The following is a 24,888-nucleotide window of genomic DNA, read 5'->3' on the forward strand; positions in this document are numbered from 1 at the left end:
ATCTGAATGGTCTAGTGGTTTTCCCTACTTTCTTCAATCTAAGACTGAATTTGGCAATAAGGAGTTCATGATCTGAGCCACAGTCAGCTCCTGGTCTTGTTTTTGCTGACTGTATAGAGCTTCTCCATCTTTGGCTGCAAAGGATATAATCAATCTGATTTTGGTGTTGACCGTCTGGTGATGTCCATGTGTAGAGTCTTCTCTTGTGTTGTTGGAAGAGGGTGTTTGCTATGACCAGTGCGTTCTTTTGGCAAAACTATGTTAGCCTTTGACCTGCTTCATTTTGTACTCTTAAGACCAAATTTGTCTGTTACTCCAGGTAGCTCTTGACTTTCTACTTTTGTATTCCAGGCCCCTATAAGGAAGAGGATATCTTTTTTGGGTGTTAGTTCTAGAGGATTTTGTAGGTCTTCATAGAACCATTCAACTTCAGCTTCTTCAGTGTTACTGGTCGAACTATATACTTGCTACCCCGTTATCTAGTCCTGTGGCTTAAAGCCACTCTAGCATCTGCTTTGCTCATGGAGCTGTGTTTTGGGTGGGAATTCCCTCCTCCTCCTTTCCCCTTTCCTCCCTTCCTTTATTCCCCTAAATATCTATTTATTTATTTGACTGTGTCTGGTCTTAGTTGCAGCATGTGGGATCTTCATTGAGGCTCATGGACCTTCTAGCTCGACTCACAGGCTTAGTTGCTCGGGCCATGTGAGATCTGAGTTCCCTGATTAGGGATCAAACCTGTGTCTCCTGCATTGCAAGGTAGATTCTTAACCACTGGACAATCAGGGATTCTAAACCACTGGATCTCCTTCCTCCCTTTCAATATATCTTTCTTTATTCTAAATGTTTACTAACCAGATATCACAAGACCAACACAAGTCATTTGTTGGCTGAATGGGATGCTGGAAGTTCAGTCACTTAGTCATGTCCTCTTTGCAACCCCAAGGACTGCAGCACACCAGGCTCCCCTGTCCTTCACTACCTCCTGGAGTTTGCTCAAACTCATCATGTCCACTTGAATTGGTGATGCCATCCAACCATCTCCTCCTTTGCCACCCCCATCTCCTCCTGCCCACAGTCTTTCCCAGCATTTAGGCAGGGAGTTGTACTAAAATGAGGCCAACCAAACTTGGAAGCTGCACATACCTGCTGCTGCTGCTAAGTCGCTTCAGTCGTGTCCGACTCTGTGCGACCCCATAGATGGCAGCTGATCAGGCTCCGCCGTCCCTGGGATTCTCCAGGCAAGAACACTGGAGTGGGTTTCCATTTCCTTCTCCAATGTGTGAAAGTGAAAGTGAAGTCGCTCAGTTGTGTCCGACTAGTAGCGACCCCATGGACTGCAGCCCACCAGGCTCCTCTGTCCATGCGATTTTCTAGGCAAGAATACTGGAGTGGCTTGCCATTGCCTTCTCCGGCACATACCTACCTGGGGAAAATAGTTTCCTCTCTGCTCTGGTCTGGAAGCCTGAATTACCAAGCATAAGGAATGATGTAAAACTCCCTCATGAACTGGGCTGGTGGTGATCTCCCAGGGGTCTATCTGGGAGCGGAGAGGAAGGGCAAAGCATCTCATATCTGGGGCTCTGGCCATGGGTGTCGTGTTAGGTAGGTTGTCTAAGTCTGAGAAAATAGAACCCAGTTCTTTCCTGGGGGAGGCCTGGTCGGGCAGGGCAAAGTTTGGGACTTTTCTAACTGGTTGGGGCATCAGATGCTGGTAGGAAACTAGCATGGACACCAGGCACAAAGCCAGCCTTGCAGACTAGTACACCTGGTAAGAGTAACAGGAAAGCTACAGCCCGACCCAGGCGCAGGACCCAATTCATTCTATGAGGGAGGATAAAGGGAGGAGGGAGGTGGGGGGGGTTCAGGAGGGGGAACTTATGTAAACCCGGGGTGAATTCATGTCAATATATGGCAAAACCAACTAATATAATATTGTAAAATAATTTGCCTCCAATAAAAAATAAATTAATTACTAAAAAAATAAATTAAAATAGTTATTTACTTTTATTTTGTTTATTTTTGGCTGTGCTGGGTCTTTCTTGCTGTGCACGGGCTTTGTCTAGTTGTAGCGAGTGAGGGCTGCTCTCTAGTGGAGATGCGTGGGCTTCTCACGGTGGTGGCTTCTCTTGTCGGGGAGCACAGGCTCTAGGCAGGTAGGTCAGTCGTTGCTGCACACAGGCTTAATTGCTCCGAAGCATGTGGGATCTTTCCAGACCAGAGATCCAACCGGTGTCCCCTGCATTGTGCAGTGGATTCTTAACCACTGAACCACCAGGGAAGCCCCCAATTCATTCTTGATAGAAATGGGTCATGGCCACAGAAGATGATTTTAAGACACCCTCATCAATGAGTAAGGCATTGAGACATAATACTCAATGGCTAAGAACTGGGCAAGATTAAGTCTGCCAGGAGCCAGATGCTGAAAGTCCTTGACTGGTCAGGGCTGAATCAGGCAGATAAACTCAGAGTCTAGTGGGAACACTAACCAGACATCATTACAATACAGCATGGCCCAGGCCTGAGCTGGGGTTGCAAGTCTTGGCTCATTTTCTCAAACACAAATGTCAATGACCTAATAAAGTGGGAGATTGCTCATTATATTTTCTAAGCTGTGGGCTGGGAAACTGGTAAAATAGTAGTGGAGAAAAACCCTGGGCCCAGGAGCATAGGTCCAGCAATTTCCCCTAGACAGCCCCACATCTGACTCACTGAAGGTCTTTCCCAAATGTCCCAGTTCCCCAAGGGATCTCTGAACCATCTTGTTTGGAAATGTCACCTCCCACTCTGATTCTCCCTATCTCTGCCTCCATGTTATTTTTCTTTGTTTCATTTTCAGCAACCCACTTACTGTATATTTCACTCACTTACTTATCACCTCTTTTCCCAACTAGAATGTAAGGTCCAAGAAGGCAGGGATTTTCATGCATTTGTATCCCGCTGTATTCCCAGTAATGGAAACATGGGCTAAGTCACTTCAGTCATGTCTGACTCTGTGACCCCATGGACTGTAGCCTGCCAGGCTCCTCTGTCCATGGGATTTCCCAGTCAAGAATATTGGAGTGGCTTGCCATGCCCTCCTCCAGGGGATCTTCCTGACCAGGGATCGAACCTGAGTTTCTTATTTTTTTGCATTGACAGGTGGGTTCTTTACCACCAGCGCCACCAAATAGCTCTTAACTAATAACAGGCCTTGAATGCATGCTTGTAGACTCATAGGCATGTTTCCTTGATTGATGTCATATATGGAAGGGAAAAAGGAAATAGGTTATTTCCTGCCTCTGAGTTGTGTAGAGGTGAAAAGTGACAAGGCATGTAAGTGAAGGAAATCCTAGTTAGTGAAAACCACTGACAGCGCCAAAGTTCTCTTCTTTCCATCTCATAAAATAAAATAATAAAAGAAGGAAACCTGCCACTGGGAAGAGAAAGCAGAGCATAGTTCAATTGCTCCTTTTGGGGACCTCCCTTCAAGTTGATTAAACAGCTAATGAAGATTTTAGCTGTACGTGGGCCCTTCCCAGCACACATCTGCCTAAATAAAACATCCATGGGTCAGGAGAAGCTTCCTTTTTGTGAAAGATAAATGATCTTCATCTGATTTACAGTCAAGGTTGAGCAAAAGGACACTTACCTAATTTGTATTCAGGATTTCCACTGTATGAAAGACGTTCTCCAAAATTTCCTTCTTGGGTTTAGTATATAATGTATCAATATATTCTTAGCAACAGTCTTTGATAAATAGTAAGTATTCAGTTTTTAGTTGGAAAGAATTATCTGTGTGCTTCTAGAGATCTGTCACCTCTCTGAGGATGCTGGTTTCATTGGAATTCCATAAATGTGTCTACAACAGTGTATTTATATTTCTATATCTTAAGGTAACTGATGGGGTTTCCCCAGTGGCTCAGTGGTAAAGAATCCACCTGCCAATGCAGGAGACCTGGGTTCGATTCCTGGGTGGGGAAAATCCCCTGGAGGAGGAAATGGCAAACCACTCCAGTATCCTTGCCTGGAGAATCCCATGGACAGAGGAGCCTGGTGGGCTCCAGTTCATGGGGCCGCAAAGAGTGGGACGCAGACTAAACCACCACTAGGGTAATTGATTGTATTACAAAGCACATAGTAGTTACACCTGTTGAAGAAAGGATAGCTCATGGCTGCTCTCTTCTACATTCTCCTGAGAAATCTCAACATTTAAAGTTAATTACAGTCCAATAAAAAAAAAGAAATCTGAACATTGGTCGTGGCTTGAAAAAGGGCCTTCTTGGGTGTTTAATAAAATAAACTGTCTTGTTGGTAATTGCTCTTATCACTCTCGTCTTGTCTTTTCCCTCCCGATGGTCCCCATACCTGCCTCACCACACTTTTTCCTGGAAATTTGTGTTTAAGCATAACCCCACAGGTAAGGACATCTGAGGCACTGCCACTTTTTTGTTTAAAAATAAAAATGACAGAATTTCCTTCAGCTGCACATTACGCATTTCAAAGAAAGGTACGTCAAGCCCAGTTCTGGCTGATCTATTTTAGCACGTGTACATATGTGTCAACCTGGTGAGGCTGTTATTTTCTGAGTAGCGTTCCTCAGAAGTCGCATTTGTCCAACATGTCTAATTTGCCGCCGACATCTGTCACATTCCACCTTTTATGTTTGCGACACAGAATTTCTAGGATGCATTAAGATGGGCATCAGGTTTCCTGAAACATGGCACAGCCTCTAATCTCTTGTCTCGTCTCCCCGCCCTCCCGTCTCTCTTTCTTTTCCTCACAGGGCTGATAGTCTACCTAGGAATGATGGGGGGAGCCTTCGTCCTGGGGGGCCTGGCTGATAAGCTGGGGAGGAAGCGGGTCCTCAGCATCTCCCTGGCCATCAACGCCTCCTTCGCCTCCCTCTCCTCCTTCGTACAGGGGTATGGCGCTTTCCTCTTCTGCAGGCTCATCTCAGGCATAGGGTACGTAATCACAGAGGTTCAGCCGGCCCCTCCCGCCCCCAGACCAGTGGTCCATCGATCCTGGTACCTCGCCTCTGAGTGGTCCTTCAGAAAACCTTGAACTGAATTCTGCTCTTTAATTTTGGGCTGTACCTCACGACATGTGGTACCTTAGTTCCCCAACCAGGAATCGAACCCATGCCTCCTGCAGTGGAAGGCAGAGTCTTAACCACTGGACTACCGGGGAAGTTCCTGAATTTTTGTGTGACTTTCAAGATACTGTGTTAAGGTTGAATCTTAGAAAGGGGTTAGGTTGCACAGTCAGTGAATAAGGTCAAAAGAACCTAACGCTGCCTTAGGCTGGTCTTTTGAATTTACTGGTTTGTTTCACCACTTGGCCCAAGGGCGGGACAAGGCAATTGGGTTCCTGGTCTGACTGTTTGTAGTGTCTGACTTGGTTCTTCCTTTCTGGTGTTTTCTCTTGCAGTATTGGGGGTGCTCTGCCCATCGTGTTTGCCTATTTCTCTGAATTCTTGTCCCGGGAGAAGCGAGGAGAGCATCTCAGCTGGCTGGGCATCTTCTGGATGACTGGGGGCATTTATGCATCTGCCATGGCCTGGAGCATCATCCCGCACTACGGTGAGTGCAGAAAGCTTCAAAGGGCCGAGGGGCCTTTGTTCCCAGACTCTTGCATTGCACAGCATTTCCTGTCCTCAGCCTTAATCCCACACTCTCATACACCGCTCCTGAGTACAACCTTGATCTTTCTAAAGAACTTCCAGCACTGGAGACACGTTGCTAATTCCAGTGCACATCTGTCTGGAAATAATACAGTCTCCCCTCCGTCTCTGCCTCCCCCCTTCTCTCCTTTCCTCTCTTTTATTTGAGGGGATTTCCACTTTCATCTGCAGCCCTCCTGCTCACAGCAAATTAGGCTCCATTCCCTTCTCCAGGGGAATCTTCCTGACCTCAAGATCGAACCTGGGCCTCCTGCAGTGCAGGTGGATTCTTTATCATCTGAGCCACCCGGGAAGCCCTTTAAGGTTAACGTCATCTCCAGTTCTCCTCCTCACAATGAGTTAGGCTCAGTAACTCCTTTTTATAGATGGTGTAGCAGAGGCCAAGAAGCTGGTGACTCAGCCAGACTGATGACTTGGCCTTGGCATGACCTTGAACCCTGACGCCCCCTCCCTCGCAGTGTGGTGCTTTCATGTATTTTCCATTTTACTTCCTGCTGTCCCTCTTTTGGCTGCAGACATGGAGCAGCCCTTACAGACAAGGTCTTGGTTTCATCTGAGACAATTTTATTATCTTGGTTAATTGCAAAAACTGGATTTTCTGGACAGAGACTTGGCAACATTAACTTTCACTATTGGATTTTATTAAGAGTAAAGTAGGGAGAAGGCAGCAGTTTTGAATTTGATTATGCCTTTGGAGTATCCTGGGTAATGCCATTAACATCCTTCAAAATTATTTTTGGCAAACTACAGATTATGGGTGTAGGCTTTGCCATCATCTAGAATCCTGCAGACCATAGGGAAGAGCAGACAACTGCCCCTGAAGTTAACCAACACTTCTCTACCCATTCCCCTCCTTGGTGTGTGTGTGTGTGTGTGTGTGTGTGTGTGTGTGTGTGTGCGTTTATTAAAGTACAGTTTATGTGCAATGCTGTGTTACTTTCAGGGGTACCGGAATGTGAGTCAGTTATTCTTTTTCAGATTCTTTCCCCATATAGTTTATTACAAAATATAGAGTGTGGTTCCTATGCTATATCGTAGGTCCTTAATGCTTATTTTATTTATATATGGCAGTGTGTATATGTTAATCTCAAACTTATAGCTTATCCCTTCCCCACTTTGCCCTTTGGTAACTGTTAATTTGTTTTCTGTGTCTGTCAGTCTGTTTCTGTTTTGGAAATCAGTTCATGGGCATCATTTTTAGATTCTACATGTAAACGAAATCATAGGATAATTGTCTTTCTCTGTCTTCACTTAGTCTGATAATCTCTGGATCTATCCATGTTGCTGCAAATGGTATTGTCTTATTATTTTTTATGGCTTGGTAATATTCCATAGTGTGGCTTCCTTGGTGGCTCAGTGGTAAAGAATCTACCCGCAATACAGGAGCCTCTGGAGACGATGTGGGTTTGATCCCCGGGTGGGGAAAATACCCTGGAGGAGGGCATGGCAACCCACTCCAGTGTTCTTGCCTGGAGAATCCTATGGACAGAGGAGCCTGGTGGGCTACAGTCCATAGAGTTGCAAAGAGTCAGACACAACTGAAGCGACTTAGCACGCATGCGTGCGATATTGCCTAATATATACCACATGTTCCTCATCCGTTCCTCTGCCATGGACATTTAGGTTGCTTCCGGGTCTTGGCTACTGTAAGTAGTGCTGCTATGAACACTGGGGTGCATGTAGCTTTTTGAATTAGAATTTTCTCCAGATAATGCCCAGGAGTGGGATTGCAGGATCATATGGTAATTCTATCTTTAGTTTTTTAGGGAACCTCTATACTGTTTTCCTTAGGAGGATGTACCAATTTGCATCTCCTCCAACAGCATAGAAGGGTTCCTTTTTCTCTTGGCATGCTTGTTTTAAATCTAAACCTCTCTGTTATCTGTTCTGGGCTAATGGAGGCTTCAGCATTATCTTTTTAAGAAGAATCAATCTTCTTGGATTGGTGTAGTTAAGGAGACGCTGGGTATATTACCCTGAGAACCTGATCAACCCTGAAATCTCAGTGGTTTAATACCAAAGATATTTTCCCCTCCTTCAAAACTGGTCTTTCTGATCTGTGGGCAGCTATGCTCCTCAGTAATCTTAGGGCTCAGGTTCCTCCCAGTGTGTGCTCTCCCCTCCTCAGCATGTAACGTACATGCTAGTTCAGGAAAACAGCATGGTCAGTTGCATGTGGGTGCTTTTAAAGGGCAGGGTATGAAGTGGATCGCATCCTCTTTGCTCACATTCCCTTCGCCCGAAATCTGTAATGCGACCACACATTGTGGCAAAGGACACTGGGCAGTGTAACCTAGCTGTGTGCCCTGAGGCTGGAGGAAATGGTTTTTGAGACCATATCCCACCGGATTTTGTATTAGAAACAGAGAAAGAAATATGAACAGAAAAAATGAAATAAAGATGTTTTCCAGGTAATTCTGTTACCATAGGCAGTTCTCCCTGGAGAAGGGCATGGCAACCCACACCAGTATTCTTGCCTGGAGAATCCCATGGACAAAGGAGCCTGGTAGGCTACAGTCCATCAGGTCATGGGCGGACACGACTGAGGCGGCTAAGCGCTCATGCAGGCAGTTTTTCATAATTTTAGACATAAAACTGTATTATTCCCCATATTAGGCTCTGCATTCTACCCTTCCCCCAAAGGCATACTTTAATTATCCAGGCTGTTGGTTACATAGGTCCAAGGAATTGCTTTTGTCCTTTCTATTAATATAATATCATTTCCCCTGGTCATTGATCCAAATGTATTAACAGTAAGAAACTATTTCTACATATAAATTGAATTAGAAAAATTTGCTGGGAGGGGAACAAATAGACTCTGGATAAAAGCTAAGTCAAAATAGCGGGGCTGTGTAATTTGGGGCAAGTCACTCTACCTTGTCCAGGCTTGGTTCCTTCATCTATAAAATGAAGGGAGAAAGAAGCAAAGGGAATTGACTCTAGAGATCTGATCTGTGCCAGCCTTAACAGCCAGCAGTTCTTGGGATGCAAAGAATGTCGAGAAAATTTTGGAGATGATTCTAGTACTTGGGCTGGCTTCCCTCCAAGCTGTATTAGCAATTCTAGCCCAGTTTGCAGACTGCTTGTTCTGTAAGCGGACCGCCCGCACAACCAACCAATGAGAAAAGGTTCTTGGCTTCCTTTTGATTGGATCAGCTTAGGTCATATGCTCACCTCAGCCAATCACTACACTCCAGAGGATGCCAGATACTGAGGGTTCATATACTTCATTCCCCATCCCTGGCATTGGGGGTGGGGTCAGTCCCACCCAAACCACAAGTCTGCAACCCAGTGGTGAAGGACTGGAAAGATTTTGTGAGGTGGGTAGCAGCCTTCAGTGGTCATTACAAACTGCGTCATTTTTTCACTTCACTTTATACACTAACATGTGCCAATGTCTGGATGTCTGGTTTTTAAAGAAGCAATAAAATAATTCAGGTTGGGAACTTGTTGATCAAGACTGAATGGGATGCCCATGGCAGAGGGGCCATGGCAGGGATTGTGCTTAAATATCCTACTACAAATGGCAGGATATTTTCCAATTTGTATGCTTTTGTGAACTGCAAGGAGATCCAACCAGTCAATCCGAAAGGAAATCAGTCCTGAATATTCATTGGAAGGACTGATGCTCAAGCTGAAACTCCATTACTTTGGCTACCTGATGCGAAGAACTGACTCATTGGAAAAGACCCTGATGCTGGGAAAGATTGAGGGCAGGAGGAGAAGGGGATGACAGAAGATGAGATGGTTGGATGGCATCACAGACTCGATGAACATGAGTTTGGGTAAACTCCGGGAGTTGGTGATGGACAGGGAAGCCTGGCATGCTGCAGCCCATGGGGTCACAAAGAGTCAGACACGACTGAGTGACTGAACTGAACTGATACTTGTATGAAATCTGTGGCTTTTACATGCCATTTAAAAATGTCCTCTTGGATGATTAGGCTTGAAGGCTTGAAATGCACATTTACTTGAGGGAAAACCATCCTAGAAATATGGTAGACTAGAATCACAGTGTAACAGGAGTGACTATTTATTTTAAGCCTCATTTTTACCAGGACCAGATGTTTTGTCCACAGTGAACCAGTTATTTGATGATATTTTTTAATAGACCTAAGACATTAATCCTCTAACATCGCCTCCACTCAGCAGGGACAAATGCAGGGGTGATCCAGAAAGGAGACTGAATGTACGTAGCTTGTACAAGCCATTTAATTGCTTTTGCCGGAATGAAATGATGTGAGGTCTTGGCACCAGGAATTTGGTTGATGGAGTCATTAAGAAAGAAAATTACAAAGCTCAGAATGTTTTTCTGGGAAGTTATGGGCACAGCCCTGAAAAAAGTGGCTATATTATGGAAGATTAATTCCCGCTGTAGTCAGCAGCACCAGCTGTTTGTGAGATCCTGATGGAGAAAAAATAGGGCAAGCTAAAAGATCAGTGAACAAGACAATCCTTGTCTCCAGATTAGCAGTTGTTCCATACATTTGGAAGCAGTTCGCTATTTAATTTTATTTAATTTAAGGCCCCAAAGATGTACCTAATGAAGTGCAGGTTACTAAGTTACCGTAAAAACCATAGAGGCATGAGGGAATAATGGATTTTGGATAATTTGCACATATTATCATTAAGAAAAAAATCTCTCTCTGAGGCAGAGTACTTTCTAAACATACCTGTTTCTGTTCTTCTTCTCTTGTTACCCACCTAAGTTGGATGGTTATGTGGTTTCGATCAACTTTATTTCTAATTACACCAGAATGGTTTTTGAACATGAGCTGAGAATGTGGAAATCTTCCTATGGTTTTGTCTTCCTCTTCCAGTTGTCACTCCCAGGAGAAAGGAAAGGCTTTTTAATTAAAATTAAAATAAACAAGCAAACCCCAGTGATATGGGAAGGAGAACGGGCTGTGCATAAAGAGGTTTGATTCTGATTGAGAAGGCTGGATGTATTCTGTGCATTATGTTCTGTGGCCATTGTGTAAAAGTGGCCACAGTCCCGTGTTTTTCCACCTGGGATTCTCTCTGGCCAGTCCTTTTCCTCTGCAAATAGAGTTAGAAATATCTGCAGAAACAAGAGTTAGGAGTCTCTGGCAAGTACAACAAATTGAACTACAATGGTAAGTAATAGACTTCAAGACATAAACCTCCCACCTCTGGAGTTAGCCATTTAGTGTATTTTTCAAGTAAATGGAATAGAGATTTTACAGCGGAATAATGTTTACCCTTTGAACTTTAAAAATTGCTGTATTTATTTATAAAGTTAGGTCTTTTTAAGAAATGCTATTGGGGGACTTCCCTGCCGGTCTAGTGGTTAAGACTGCCTTCCAACACAGGGGGTGCAGGTTTAATCCCTAGTTGGGTAGCAAAGATCCCACACGCCTTGAGGCCAAAAATCCAAAACGTAAACAACAAAATTCTGGTAAAGAATCCATGGACAGTGCATGAGACCCCGATTTGATTCCTGGGTTGGGAAGGTCCCCTGGAGAAGGAATAGCCTTCTCCCTGCAGTATTCATGGGCTTCCCTGGTGGCTCAAATGGTAAAGAATCCGCCTGCAATGGGGGAGCCCTGGATTTGGTCCCTGAGTTGGTGAGATCCCCTGGAGGAGCACATGGCAATCCATTCCAGTATTCTTGCTGGGGAATCCCATGGACAGAAGAACCTGGCAGGCTACACAGTCCATGGGGTCGCAAAGACCCGGACATGACGGAGTGACTAAGCGCAGCACAAACAACAGAAGAAACATTGCAACAATTTCAATAAAGGCTTTAAGAATGGTCCCCATCAAAAAAATCTTTAAAAGAACAAAACCAGAACCAGAAATGCTGTTGGAATTGTCTTCAATTCCAGAGGTTGTTTTGAGTGATGTGAGAGAACCAGTCTATTTCATAACCTTGGCTTTCAAAGAAAACAGTTCTTTTGCTGATCTTTGCTCATATTCAAATATTTTACTCAATATCTTCGGCACTAAATGTCATGCAACTACTTCTAAACAAGTCAAAGCTACCCTCAAAGCAGGTGAGTTGTTATTGATTGCTGGGGAGCTTTCACACACAGTGCATCTGTGGAAGTACCATCAGCTGCATTCTGCAGCTGTGAAAACTCCCCAACATAGCGACAACAACGTGAGAAAGCCACGATTTGAACTCTGACCTCTGTGACTGAGGAAGTCCGGCACTTTCCACTGTGTCACTGCTCCCCGAAAGAGGGAAAACTGCTGCTTATAAAGATGTTTGAAATAACGTTTTGTAGATTCTGAAGGCAATTTCCAAAAATGAGTTTTAGGAATACTTTGAATATAATGAAAACTGAGTTGGAGCTAGTCACCTCTCTGTTTCGATGATTATGAATTCGTTTGAATGCAGAAGCTCAGTTGCTTAAAAAAAAAAAAATTAGTGTTACGACTGACAGTGTTTTTCAAACTGTGGTCCTAAGCCCCATGCTTTGGAATCACCCAGAGCTGGTATTGCTCTTTGACGTGGGTGAGAGTAATCTCCCATCAAAACCCTAGGTCACATACGGCCCTGCTCTGGCTTTCCTTTGTCTTCCCTGATGGCTCAGATGGTGAAGAATCTGCCTGCAGGAGATGCAGGCTTGATCCCTGGGTTGGGAGGATCCCCTGCAGAGGGGCATGGCAACCCACCTCAGTATTCTTACCTGGAGAATCCCATGGACAGAGGAGCCTGGCAGGCTACAGTCCATAGGGTTGCAAAGAGTCAGACAGGACCAAGGGACTAACACTTTCACTTTCTTGAAGGTCACTCTAAGACCAAGTGTCAGAGACACTCTGACTACTTTATTTTCAATTGGAGTATAGTTGCTTTACAATGCTGTGTTAGTTTCTGCTGTGCAGTCAAGGGAATCAGCCATATGTACACACATATCCCCTCCTTCTTGAGCCTCCCTCCCACCACCACCCCATCCCACCCCTCTAGGTCATCACAGAGCACTGAGCTGAGCTCCCTGTGCTAGACAGCAGCTTCCCACTAGCTATCTATTTCTGCATATGGTGGCTGCAGCCATGAAATTAAAAGACGCTTGCTCCTTGGAAGGAAAGTTATGACCAACTCAGCAGCATATTAAAAAGCAGAGACATTACTTTGCCAACAAAGGTCCGTCTAGTCAAGGCTATGGTTTTTCCAGTAGTCACGTATGGATGTGAGAGTTGGACTATAAAGAAAGCTGAGTGCCAAAGAATTGATGCTTTTGAACTGTGGGGTTGGAGAAGACTCTTGAGAGTCCTGTGGACTGCAAGGAGATCCAACCAGTCCATTCTAAAGGAAATCAGACCTGAGTGTTCATTGGAAGGACTGATGTTGAAGCTGAAACTCTGATACTTTGGCTACTTGATGGGAAAAGCTGACTCATTTGAAAAGAGCCTGATGCTGGGAAAGATTGAAGGCAAGAGGAGAAGGGGACGAGAGAGGTTGAGATTGTTGGATGGCATCACCGACTCAATGGACATGAGTTTGGGTAAACTGTGTGAGTTGGTGATGGACAGGGAGGACAGGTGCTGCGGTCCATGGGGTCGCAAAGAGTCGGACACGGCTGAGCGCCTGAACTGACTGAGTGTGTGTATGTCAACCCTGCTCTCCCATTCACTCCTCCCTCCCCTTTCCCCTCTGTGTCCACATGTCTGTGTCTCTATTGCTGCCCTGTGAACAGGCTCATTTGTACCATATTTCTAGATTGCACATATAGGCATTAATATATGATATCTGTTTTTCTCTTTCTGACTTACTTCACTTGGTATGATGGACTCTAGGTCCATCAATATCAATACAAATGACCCAGTTTCATTCCTTTTCATGGCTGAGTAGTATTCCACTATGAATCGATAGTACATATTTATCCATTCATTTGTCGACAGACATTTAGGTTGCTTCCATGTCCTGACTGTTGTAAATAGTGCTGCATATCTGTCTGCTTCTTCACAGGCTGGGGCTTCAGCATGGGCAGCAACTACCACTTCCACAGCTGGAGAGTGTTTGTCATCGTCTGCGCTCTGCCCTGCACTGTGTCCATGGTGGCCCTGAAGTTCATGCCAGAGAGCCCAAGGTTTCTGCTGGAGGTGAGTCAGTGCCCCCACCCCATGCAAGTCCTGCTTTCCTAGCCCCTTGGTCCCAGGTCGGCTTTGACCTGGCCCATCATTAAACCCATTGTGATGGTGGCCTGCCCAGGATTCAAGGACTGCCAGGGCTGGAGGGACTCAAGCTCACAGAACACAGAGCAGCGGTACTGCTTCCGGAGTCTGGGTGGAGCTGGAGGGCACCCTCTTGAAGATGCTTCTGGTACCCATGCTCCCCAGAGGTCCTGATGACCTTCAAAGCTGCATGAACGGGACTTCCCTAGCAGTCCAGTGGTCCTCTCCAATGTGCTTCCACTGCAGGAGGCACTGGTTCAATTCTTGGGCAGGGAACTAACATCCACATGCTGTGAGGCAGAAAACAAAACAAAACCAAAAATGCCGAAAACGAAACACAAAAAGCTGCATGGAGTTTTTTCCATGTTACAGCAGTGAACTGAGTTGTCGATCTTTCTCTGCTCCCTAGCCCTTTAAGACTCTTGTCTTTGCAGGACCTCTCTCCTCCAGAAGGCTGCTCCCACAGTCCTATTAGGTTTCCAACTTGATGGTGGTGGTGGTGGAGGCTCTCGTGCTTGCAGTGGTCAGATGGGTAGGGCTGGTGGAAGGGTGATAGGACTCCAAGACTGTTACAGCCCCAGTTCTCAGAGTCCACTCACAAGCTTCCTTCTAACTTTCTGCAGACTTTCTTTTTGAATGTCATCTTTCATCCCATTGGTCAGGGGCAGATGTAGCAAATCTTGTTGTTGTTTTTAATCCAAGCTTATCTCAGAAGCTTTTTGATATGTATTAGCTCTCTAGGTGGAGAAGGAAATGGCAACCCACTCCAGTGTTCTTGCCTGGAGAATCCCAGAGATGGGGGAGCCTGGTGGGCTGCCGTCTATGGGGTCACACAGAGTCGGACACGACTGAAGTGACTTAGCAGCAGCAGCAGCTCTCTAGGACTGCTGTAACAAAGGTACACAAACTGAGTGTCTCAGAGTCACAGAAATTTGTTGTCTCCCAGATCTGTTGGTTAAAAGTGCCAAATCAAGGTGTTTGCAGGACCACACTCCCTCAGAAGTCCTTAGGGCAAGGGTCCCCAACCTCTGGAACCTAGTGCCTGATGATCTGAGGTGGAGCTGATGTAGTGATAATAGAAATAAAGTGCACAATAAATGAAATGCACTTGAATTCTCCCAAAACCATTCTCTGCATCCTGGCCTATGCAGAAATTGTTTTCCATGACACAGATCCCTGGTGCCAAAATGGTTGGGGACCACTGCTGTAGGGCAACCTTCACTTTGCCTCTTTCTGCTTCTGGGTGGGTTGCTTACATTTGGGGTGGTCCTTGGCTTTCAACTTTTTCACTCCAATCTGTCTTTGTCACCACAAGGTATTCTCTCTGAGTGCCTCTAGGTCTTCACTTGGGCTTCTTCTTATAAGGACACCAATCATGTTGGATTAGGGGCCCATCCTACCCCAGTATGACCTCATCTTAATTACATCTGCAGCAACCCTACTTGCAAATAAAGTCACCTTCTGGGGGCACTGAGGGCTAGAACTTCAACATATCAAAGTGGTGTGGGGGACACAATTGAACCCATTATATGTTGGGTCTTGGCTTTAATCTTCCAGAGAGGATCATGGCTCCCACCTGCAGTCTATTCAGCCTTAAAACTACAAGTAGTTACTCACAGCCTATGATGATGATAATACCCAGCATTTACACCTTGAAGGCACAGCCTGATTATCCTTCCATGATGGGCTGCAACAGAAGCTTGTCCTGGTTTTTCACAAGCCTCAGATTGTAACGTATCCATGACCAATGGCCCAAGACTCGGGTATCAGCACCCTGTTCTTTCTGTTGGGTTTTCCACCTCTAATTAGCAAAGGATTGTTCATGTCTCTCTCCTTGGTTTTACCAGATGGGCAAACACGACGAAGCCTGGATGATTCTCAAGCACGTACACGACACCAACATGAGGGCCAAGGGGGCCCCGGAGAAGGTGTTCACGGTGAGTGCGTGGCCACCTGTGCCAGCTGGAGGGGGCCTCTCCTCTCCACTGGTTTGGTTTGCTAAAAAATAACTTTATTGCATAAGGACATCCCGGAAAATTTGTCAAAAAGGAAATAAAGCCCCTAACATTCCTATTACTGCATCATAATTATTTTTTGTATTTTGATGGATTCCTTCTTGGTACCACTAATTGCTCAAAAATAGCAAAGGAAAAAACTAGCTGTATTCGTACAGAGATAGCCAGATGTGCCTATATTTGCATATAAATATATATTGTTTAAGAGCACTCATAGGCATTCTACTTGTGTCTAATAGTATTCAGAATCATCCTTTTTCTAAAAAATACTTATTTTAATTGGAGGCTAATTACTTTACAGTATTGTGGTGGTTTTGCCATACATGGGCGTGAATCAGCCATGGGTGCACATGTGTCCGCCATCCACAACCCCCTCCCATCTCCCTCCCCACCCCATCCCTCTGGGTTGTCTCAGTGCACTGGCTTTGAGCACCCTGTTTCATGCATTGAACGTGCACTGGTCATCTGTTTCACACATGGCAATACACATGTTTCAATGCTATTCTCTCAAGTCATCCCACCCTCGCTTTCTCCCACAGAGTTCAAAAGTCTGTTCTTTACATCTGTGTCCCTTTCCCTGTCTTGCATATAGGGTCGTTGTTACTATCTTTCTAAATTCCATGCATTAACATACTGTATTGGTGTTTTACTTTCTGATTTACTTCACTCTATATAATAGGCTCCGATTTCATCCACCTCATCAGAACTGACTCAAATGCATTCTTCTTTATAGCTGAATAATATTCCATTGTGTATATGTACCACAACTTTCTTATCCATTCGTCTGCTGATGGACCTCTAGGTTGCTTCCATGTCCTAGCTATTGTAAACAGTGCTGCAATGAACATTGGGGTACACATGTCTCTTTCAATTCTGGTTTCCTCGGTGTGTATGTCCAGCAGTGGGATTGCTGGGTCGTATGGCAGTTCTGTTTCCAGTTTTTTAAGGAATCTCCACACTGTTATCCATAGTGGCTGTACTAGTTTGCATTCCCACCAACAGTGTAAGAGGGTTCCCTTTTCCCCAAACCCTCTCCAGAATTTATTGCATTTGGATAGCAGCCATTCTGTCTGGCGTGAAATGGTACCTCACTGTGGTTTTGATTTGCAGTTCTCTGATTATGAGGGACGTTGAGCATCTTTTCATGTGTTTATTAACCATCTGTATGTCTTCTTTGGAGAAATGTCTGTTTAGTTCTTTGGCCCATTTTTTTGATTGGGTTGTTTATTTTTCTGGTAAGGAGCTGCATGAGCTGCTTGTATATTTTGGAGATTAATTCTGTATCAGTTTTTTCATTTGCTATCATTTTCTCCCATTCTGAAGGCTACCTTTTCACCTTGCTTTTAGTTTCCTTTGTTGTGCAAAAGCTTTTAAGTTTAATTAGGTCCCGTTTGTTTATTTTTGCTTTTATTTCCATTACTCAGGGAGGTGGGTCATAGAGGATCTTTCCGTGGTTTATGTCAGAGAGTGTTCTGCCTATGCTTTCCTCCAGGAGTTTTATAGAATAACATTTAGCTCAAAACTTTCTTACGCATGTGTATGTGTTAATCATTCGGTTGTGCCCAACTCTGCTACTGCATGGGCTGAAGGGGCACGGAGGACCGACCTCTCAGAGTGCAGGGTTTCCTCCTTCCTTCTCCCCACCCACCTCCTCTTTCTCCCTCTTTAATCCCCTCCCCTCCCCTATCCTCTCTGTGGAATCAAACACATTTTTCTCCTTGACTCATGCAAGGAAGGTTATGTCTTTTGAGTTTGAGCCAATTTCCCAAGAATTTTCCCACATGTGAAGCAGTAAAATTAATAAAATATTATTGCGGTATTCATTCCACAATAACCCTGAACTCTCTTAAGAGGAGTCTTTGGGTAGATTTCTGTCCACTTCATTTGTGTGTCTGTCCCTGTAACTATAAATCTCCCTGACCTTCCACCTCTGTCTTGCCCTGCTTGTCCATATGCAGGACCTTACACATGGTGGTTTTCCTAAGGTTGCCTCTGGAAGGATAACTTGTAAACTAACCACAGATTGATACTTTGTATAAAATAGGTAACTAATAAAAACCTGCTGCATACCACAGGGAAGGCTACTCAAGGCACTGTGGTGACTTGAATGGGAAGGAAGTCCAAAAAAGAGGGGATATATGTGTATGTGTGATTTCCCAGGTGGTGCTAGTGGTAAAGAATCCACCTGCAATGCAGGAGCTGCAGAAGGCTTGGGTTTGATCCCTGGGTTGGGAAGATCCCCTGGTGGAGGGCATGGCAAACCACTCCAGTATTCTTGCCCAGAGAATCCCATGGACAGAGGAGCCTGGTGGGCTACAGTCCGTAGGGTTGCAGCATCAGACATGACTGAAGGGACTTCGCATGCACGTGACTGATTCATTTTGCTTTATAGTAGAAACTAATACAATATTGTAAATCAACTATCCTCCAATAAAAATTAAATAAAAATAAACCAGCCACAGGGTTGCCTGACTGGGACCCCTTTTTAGAGCAGTGGTCTGCTTTCTCTTTTAACACCCCATTCTAACATCAACAGCTTACTTTTAAGAAATGAGATCTTTCTTGACCTGAAAATCAATCAAAACTCCAAATTCCAAAGGTGAATCTGAGCCCTTACTTCAGGACCAGAATCCCTCATTTCAGGAAGGTGTGCATGCCCCAGAAGAAAGTTCAGGCAGGAATCAGTGAGCAGAGGGCTCTGAGACCTGGAAGTTTGTCTTTCTCCAACATGCATGCCAGTCACCAAGTCCTTGGGCATAAACTCTGTTTTTAGTAGTTTTCACCCCTCTACAGGAAAAGGGAATTAGAAAGGTTATGGATTCAGTATTTCCGTAACTGATGCCGAATGCTCAGCTTCTCTGTACACAGGTGCCGAGTTGAATCTCAGAGACAGTTTTGGGTGAAATAGAAATGAATAGCTTTATTTCTTTGTCAGGAAAGGGGGGCCATAGCACGCTAATGCCCTCAGAAATGTGTTTCCAAACTTGGGGAAGATAGTGAGAAGTTTCATAGTAATTGCTCAAAGAGGGTGTGATCAGCTCATGGATGTTCTTCTGATGGGTTGGTGTTGAGTTAAGTAGGAGTCAGCATCATCACCCTTCAGGTCCAACTAGTCTGGGGTCTACATGCTAGTCTGGGGTCTCATTAATAGTTAACTTCTCTCACCTGGAGAGGATTTCAGGATCTGTAAAACAGCTCGAAGATGTTATGTGTATCCATTGATGTGGAAACAGGACCTTGCTCCAAGGCTGCATTATTGTTTTTCTTGACTGTTTGTTTCTCCCTGATCTCTCATCCCTTCCCTAATTAACGACTGCTTGGAACTGCCCATTGGAACTCAGGGAAGGTCATGGAGGCTGAATGAAGGCTCTTTCGTATAATCAAAGAAACGGGGGACACAGAAAGGCCTTATGCCCAGGAGCCCCACAGGGTCCTGCATGGTATCATGCTGGCTTGGTGATCATATTAATTATGTAGAAGCGGATGACTGGATAGGGCAGGGAAAAAAGGAAAAAAACAAATGGCTGGAAAGTGTTACTAACCTCAGACCGCTGGGCTGTGGCTGGAGTCGGAAGTGAATACTCAGCCCCGCTGGCTGGGGTCCTGCTCTGTTCCTGTGTGCTCCCCTCCATGGATGGATCACAGTGAACGTACTCAGTGGCCTTGAGGAAGAGCGTTGGGCAGGCTGGACTCAGTGCTCATGGTGAGCCCCGGGTGTGGCCCTCCTCACTCTGCCTTTGAGCTGATGGGGTTCAGGACATAACAGCCCCAAATTATGGCACCTCGGCATATTGTGTCTCATAAGCTGAAGGAATTGGAGAGAACAGCGGAAGCAGAAAGGTTACTCTGACCTCCCCTTGCTCCCCCTTCTTTCCTGAAACAGGTCATAAATCTCCCTCGTGAAAGATGCTTTCCCTGAGCCAGGAGGAAAGAATACACTGTTCTCAAGAGCTATGGCTGTTGTTCTTCAGAGCAGGAAGCCTATATAAACAAACCCTGTTAAACAAACTGTTATCATCCTAATCCCTTCTTCACCATTATCCACCCAAATCCTTTTGTTTTGTCTGTTCTTCACAAATTTACTGTTTCTAAGGCTTCCCTGGTGGCTCAGATGGTAAAGAATCTGCCTGCAGTGCAGGAGACCTGGTTCCATCCCTGAGTCAGGAAGATCTCCTGGAGAAGGGAATGGCAACCCACTCCACTAGTCTTGCCTGGAGAATCCCATGGACAGAGGAGCCTAGTGGCTTATTGTCCATAGAGTCACAAAGAGTTGGATGTGACTGAGCAAGTAACACACACACACACACGCACACACACACAGTATAAAAGCTTCCTACACTGGTCACTTCTTTGGGACTTCATTCTCTTGTGAAGGCTCCCACAGATACATAAAAATTTAGTAAAATGTGGGTGCGTTACTTCTGTTAATATTTTTCAGCTGTGTTGTCTCAGTTGCAGCATTCAGAATCTTTCAGTTGAGGAATCTAGACCCATGACTGGGGATCGAACCCAGGCCCCCTGCACTGTGAGCACAGAGTCTTAGCCACTGAACCACCAGGGAGGTCCCTACTCCAGTTAAATCTGTCTTTTCCAGTTTAGCTTCCAGACCTAGTCTGGGAGTCTAGGTTGGTAGAGGAGAACTTTTTCCTCCCTTACAGGGCCCTGGCTTCACCAGCCCTGTTTGCCGCCTCACAAGTTTCTGAAATGTCCCCCTGGCAGGTGTCCCTAGGACATCTTTGCAAAGGAGAGGTGTTGAAATATTCCCTAGAGAACTGCTGTTCCGCAGGGCTGGGGCGACACAGATCATATTATGGTTTAGACCAAAGGAAAGTCAAACATCCTACTTAATTGTAAATTAGAGTAATTGTGCTTGCAGCTGTCAACACACCCACTCCCAGATCCCTAGGGAATAAGGGTGTTATTTTCCCCAAGAGGAAAGCAAAGACAAAATTTGCATTTTTTTTGACGATACCACAAGGCACAGGGATGGAATCCAACAGAGCCCACTGCGGTAGAAGCATGGAGTATTAACTACTGGACCGCTAGGGAAGCCCCACTGAATGTAAATCATAATATATTTCCTGATTTGGGGTCAACTTTCCCTTGGTGGCTCAGATGGTAAAGAATCCACCTGCAAGGCAGGAGACCTGGGTTCGATCCCTACATGGGGAAGATCCCCTGGAGAAGGGAATGGCAACCCACTTAAGTAGTCTTGCCTGGAGAATTCCATGGACAGAGGAGTCTGGTGGGGGTTGCAAAGTCCATGGGGTTGCATCTCTTTTGCCCCCTGCAGTCCATGGGGTTGCAAAGAGTCAGACATGTCTGAGCAACTGATACTTTTTCAACACTTCCACTCAGCCTCTTTTGGCTTCAGCTGTGTTCTTGGTCTCCCTGGGTTATCTAATAACAGGAAGATCAGCTCCAGCCAAGAGTCCCATGATGTGGGCCAACGGGGTTCCCTCTCCTGTGTCCCTGTCTGGACCCAGGCAATAGAGCAATTGCAAAGGCCACACACCCGGGAACGGCAGGGCCAGCTCAGGAGGCTCTGGTGTGCTTACACACCTGCAATTTTAGGAAGAGCACCTATGCTTTCACTAGATTCTCAAAGGGGTATCCAGCCCAGTCAAAGTTTAAGAACCACTGTGTTCAAGCTTTAAAAAAACGAAGCCGCGCCATCCTGGACTTGGCGCTGGGGAATTAAAGAACCGCTTGTTTCTATTTCAGCAACTGTATTTTCCGGTGTGATATTCAGCCTCACTTCTCTCTTTCTTCCTTTGTCTCTTTACATCCTCAGTCCCTTGGTTGAAGAAAGAATTGGAGACACTCTTAAGACTAAAACCTTTTCTGCCTAGAAGAAAGCTTTGTTGGAGGAGGTGCTGGAAACTGTTTTTGCATTTTTTGAATAGGCTCTTCCATTTTCTTCTGATTTGGTCTGATAACTTGGCTAAGAGTTTGTGTGGTCAGAAATCTCCTTAACATGATTGTTAGTTATAGAATTCAGTGGTTGTCTTAAACATTGATTAAACTGAAAATCACTGTCTTAATGAGTCAAGATTGCTCCTTGGAGCTACCTGCTGACATTAGACAAATGGACACTTTCCAGGGCTCTTGTGTTGCTGAGTCCAAGCTTGGTCTGCTCACCACACGACAGGCCAATAAGTCGGGAGAGGAGGGTTGAGGCAAGGAAGAGAGACTTTATTTGGAAAGTTGGATGTCCAAGAAGATAGTAGACTACCAGCTTATTGGGGTCTGGATGCTAGTTTCTTTTATCGAACAGAGACAGCGAGGAGATGAGGAAGTAAAGTAAAAAGGTCATAAATCTTGCAAAATATCTCCTGGCCTGGCTGTCCTCAGGGAGGGGATATGTTAATTTCTTCTTTCCTGCAGCCATTCACAGGTGGGCGGGGTCAGGATGTTTCCCTGTGAGCTGAACAAAGACACTTTAAAGTCAGGTAGAGGAGTGGGCTTCTCAGCTGGCTCTAGTGGTAAAGAATCCATTTGCCAGTGCAGGGGGCAAAAGAGATGAAGTTTCGATCTTTGGGTCATGAAGATCCCCTGGAGAAGGAAATGGCAACCACTCTGGTATTCTTGTCTGGAGAATTCCATGGACAGGGGAGCCTGGTCAGCTACAGTCCATAGGGTCACAAAGAGTCAGACATGACTGAAGCAACTTAATATGCACATAGAGGGGTAGAGTTCCCCAGGCAGGGAAAGCTTACAGCTGTAGACAGCATCCTTTCAGTAGCAAAAACCACAGAAAGCAAAGGTTAAAGAAACATATCCAACATGAAGTCAGATTCTGTTCTTCCCTGTGACACACAGCCTTATTCCCACTCCCTATCTCTGATTTCCAAGAGGAAAACCAGGGGTAGCAAGGAAGACCTAATTTCTCTTTTTAAAAAGTGAAGTAAAGTTGCTCAGTCGTGTCCGACTTTTGTAACCCCACGCACTGTAGCACCAGGTTCCTGCGTCCATGGGATTTTCCAGACGAGAGGACTGGAGTGGGTTGACATTTCCTTCTCCAGGAGATCTTCCTGACCCAGGGATGGAACCCGGGTCTCCCACATTGTAGGCAGACGCTTTAATGTCTGAGCCACCAGAGAAGTCCCTTTTTTTAAAAAAAATTGAGGTATAATTGGCATGTAACATTGTATTAGTTTCAGGTGTTCTGTATAATGATTCGATATTTGTATACATTGCAAAATGATCACCACAATAAGTGTCGTTATCATCTGTCACCACACAGTTACAAAATGTTTTTTTTTGTGCTGAGGACTCAAGATTTACTTTCTTAGCAACTTTCAAGTAATGAATAGAGTATTATTAACTATTATCAAACTAGTCTGTCCTAAAGGAAATCAGTCCTGAATATTCATTGGAGGGACTGATGCTGAAGTTAAAACTCCTATACTTTGGCCACCTGATGCAAAGAACTGACTCATTGGAAAAGACCCTGATACTGGGAAAGATTGAAGGCAGGAGGAGAAGGGGATGACAGAGGATGAAATGGTTGGATGGCATCACTGACTCAATGGATGTGAGTTTGGATAAACTCCGGGAGCTGGTGATAGACAGGGAGGCCTGGCATACTGCCGTCCATGGGGTTGCAGAGTCGGACACAACTGAGCGACTGAACTGAACTATTATCACCATACTCTACATTACATCCCAGGACTTATTTTATAGCTGCAAGTTTGTTTGTACCTTTCGACTCCTTTCTCCTGTTTTATCCACCCTTCCCACTCCCCTCCCCTCTGGAAACCACCAATCTGTTCTCTGTATCTATGAGCTTGGTTTTCTGTTTTTGTTTTGTTTGGTTGATTCTCCGAGTATAAGTGGGATCATGCAGTACTTGCCTTTCTCCATCTGATTTATTTCACTTACCATCACGTCCTCAAGGTCCATCCACGTTGTTGCAAATGGCAAGATTTTCTATTTTATGGTTGGTTAGTATTCCTGTTGGAGAAGGAAATGGCAACCCACTCCAGTACCCTTGCCTGGGAAATCCCATGGGTGGAGGAGCCTAGTAGGCTGCAGTCCATGGGGTTGCTAAGAGTCGGACACGACTGAGCGACTTCACTTTCACTTTTTACTTTCATGCATTGGAGAAGGAGATGGCAGCCCACTCCAATGTTCTTGCCTGGAGAACCCCAGGGACGGGGAAGCCTGGTGGGCTGCCATCTATGGGCTCACACAGAGTCAGACACGACTGAAGCGACTTAGCAGCAGTATTCCTGTGTGTGTGTGTGTGTATATCACATCGTTATCCTTTCACTTATCAGTGGCCACTTGGGTAGTTTCCATATCTTCACTTTTATGATAATACTGCAGTGAAGATGGGAGCACAGATATCTTTTTGATTTAGTGTTTTCATTTCCTCAGATAAATATCCAGAAGTGGAATTCATAGATCGTATGGTTGTTCTATTTTGAATTTTGGGGGGAACCTCCATGCTGTTTCCCATAGTAGTCTCAGCAGTTTGCATCCCCACCAATAATGCAGAAGCGTTTCCTTTCCCCACATCTTAATGGACACGTGTTATTTTTTGTCTTTTTGGTAATAACTATTTTAGCAGGTATGAGGTGATATGTTAGTGTGGTTTTAATTTGCATTTCCCTGATGATTAGTGATGCTTTGCATTTTTTTCACCTGCCTATTGGCCATCTCTTTGTCTTCTTTGGAGAACTGTCTGTTCAGATCCTCTGTCCATTTTTTAATTGGATTTTTTGATTTTTTTTTTTTTTTGCTGGGAGTTGCATGGGTTCTTGATATATTTTGAATATTAGTCCCTTGTCAAATTTATGATTTGCAAATATTTTCTCCCATTCTGTAGGTTGTCTTTGCATTTTGTTGGCGATTTCTTTTGCTGTGCAGAAGGAGGACTTAATGTCTTTTATTCTGCTGTGTTTAAAACATGTCTTACACAGGACTTTCCTTGTGGCTCAGTGGTAAAGAATCCGCCTGCCAATGCAGGAGACATGGGTTTGATCCCTGATCCAGGAGTATCCCACATATTGTGGAGCAACTAAGGCCATGTGCCACAACTATTGAGCCTGGGCTTTAGAGTCC

At 45.0% G+C, this 24,888-nt stretch overlaps 1 protein-coding gene across 1 annotated transcript in view; it reads left to right on the forward strand.

Annotated features, from left to right (window-relative positions):
* SV2B (synaptic vesicle glycoprotein 2B) overlaps positions 1-24,888 on the forward strand; it is a 242,381-nt gene that overhangs the window by 182,755 nt on the left and 34,738 nt on the right. The window contains exons 3-6 of the mRNA XM_055417742.2: positions 4,763-4,943; positions 5,410-5,561; positions 13,599-13,732; positions 15,652-15,741. Coding sequence (XP_055273717.1) covers positions 4,763-4,943; positions 5,410-5,561; positions 13,599-13,732; positions 15,652-15,741 — 557 coding nt within the window. The remainder of the gene's footprint in view (positions 1-4,762; positions 4,944-5,409; positions 5,562-13,598; positions 13,733-15,651; positions 15,742-24,888) is intronic.

Source organism: Moschus berezovskii, chromosome 21 (genome assembly GCF_049115385.1).
Source record: "Moschus berezovskii isolate FMDL1 chromosome 21, NW_MosBer_1.0, whole genome shotgun sequence".
Taxonomy (NCBI): domain Eukaryota; kingdom Metazoa; phylum Chordata; class Mammalia; order Artiodactyla; family Moschidae; genus Moschus; species Moschus berezovskii.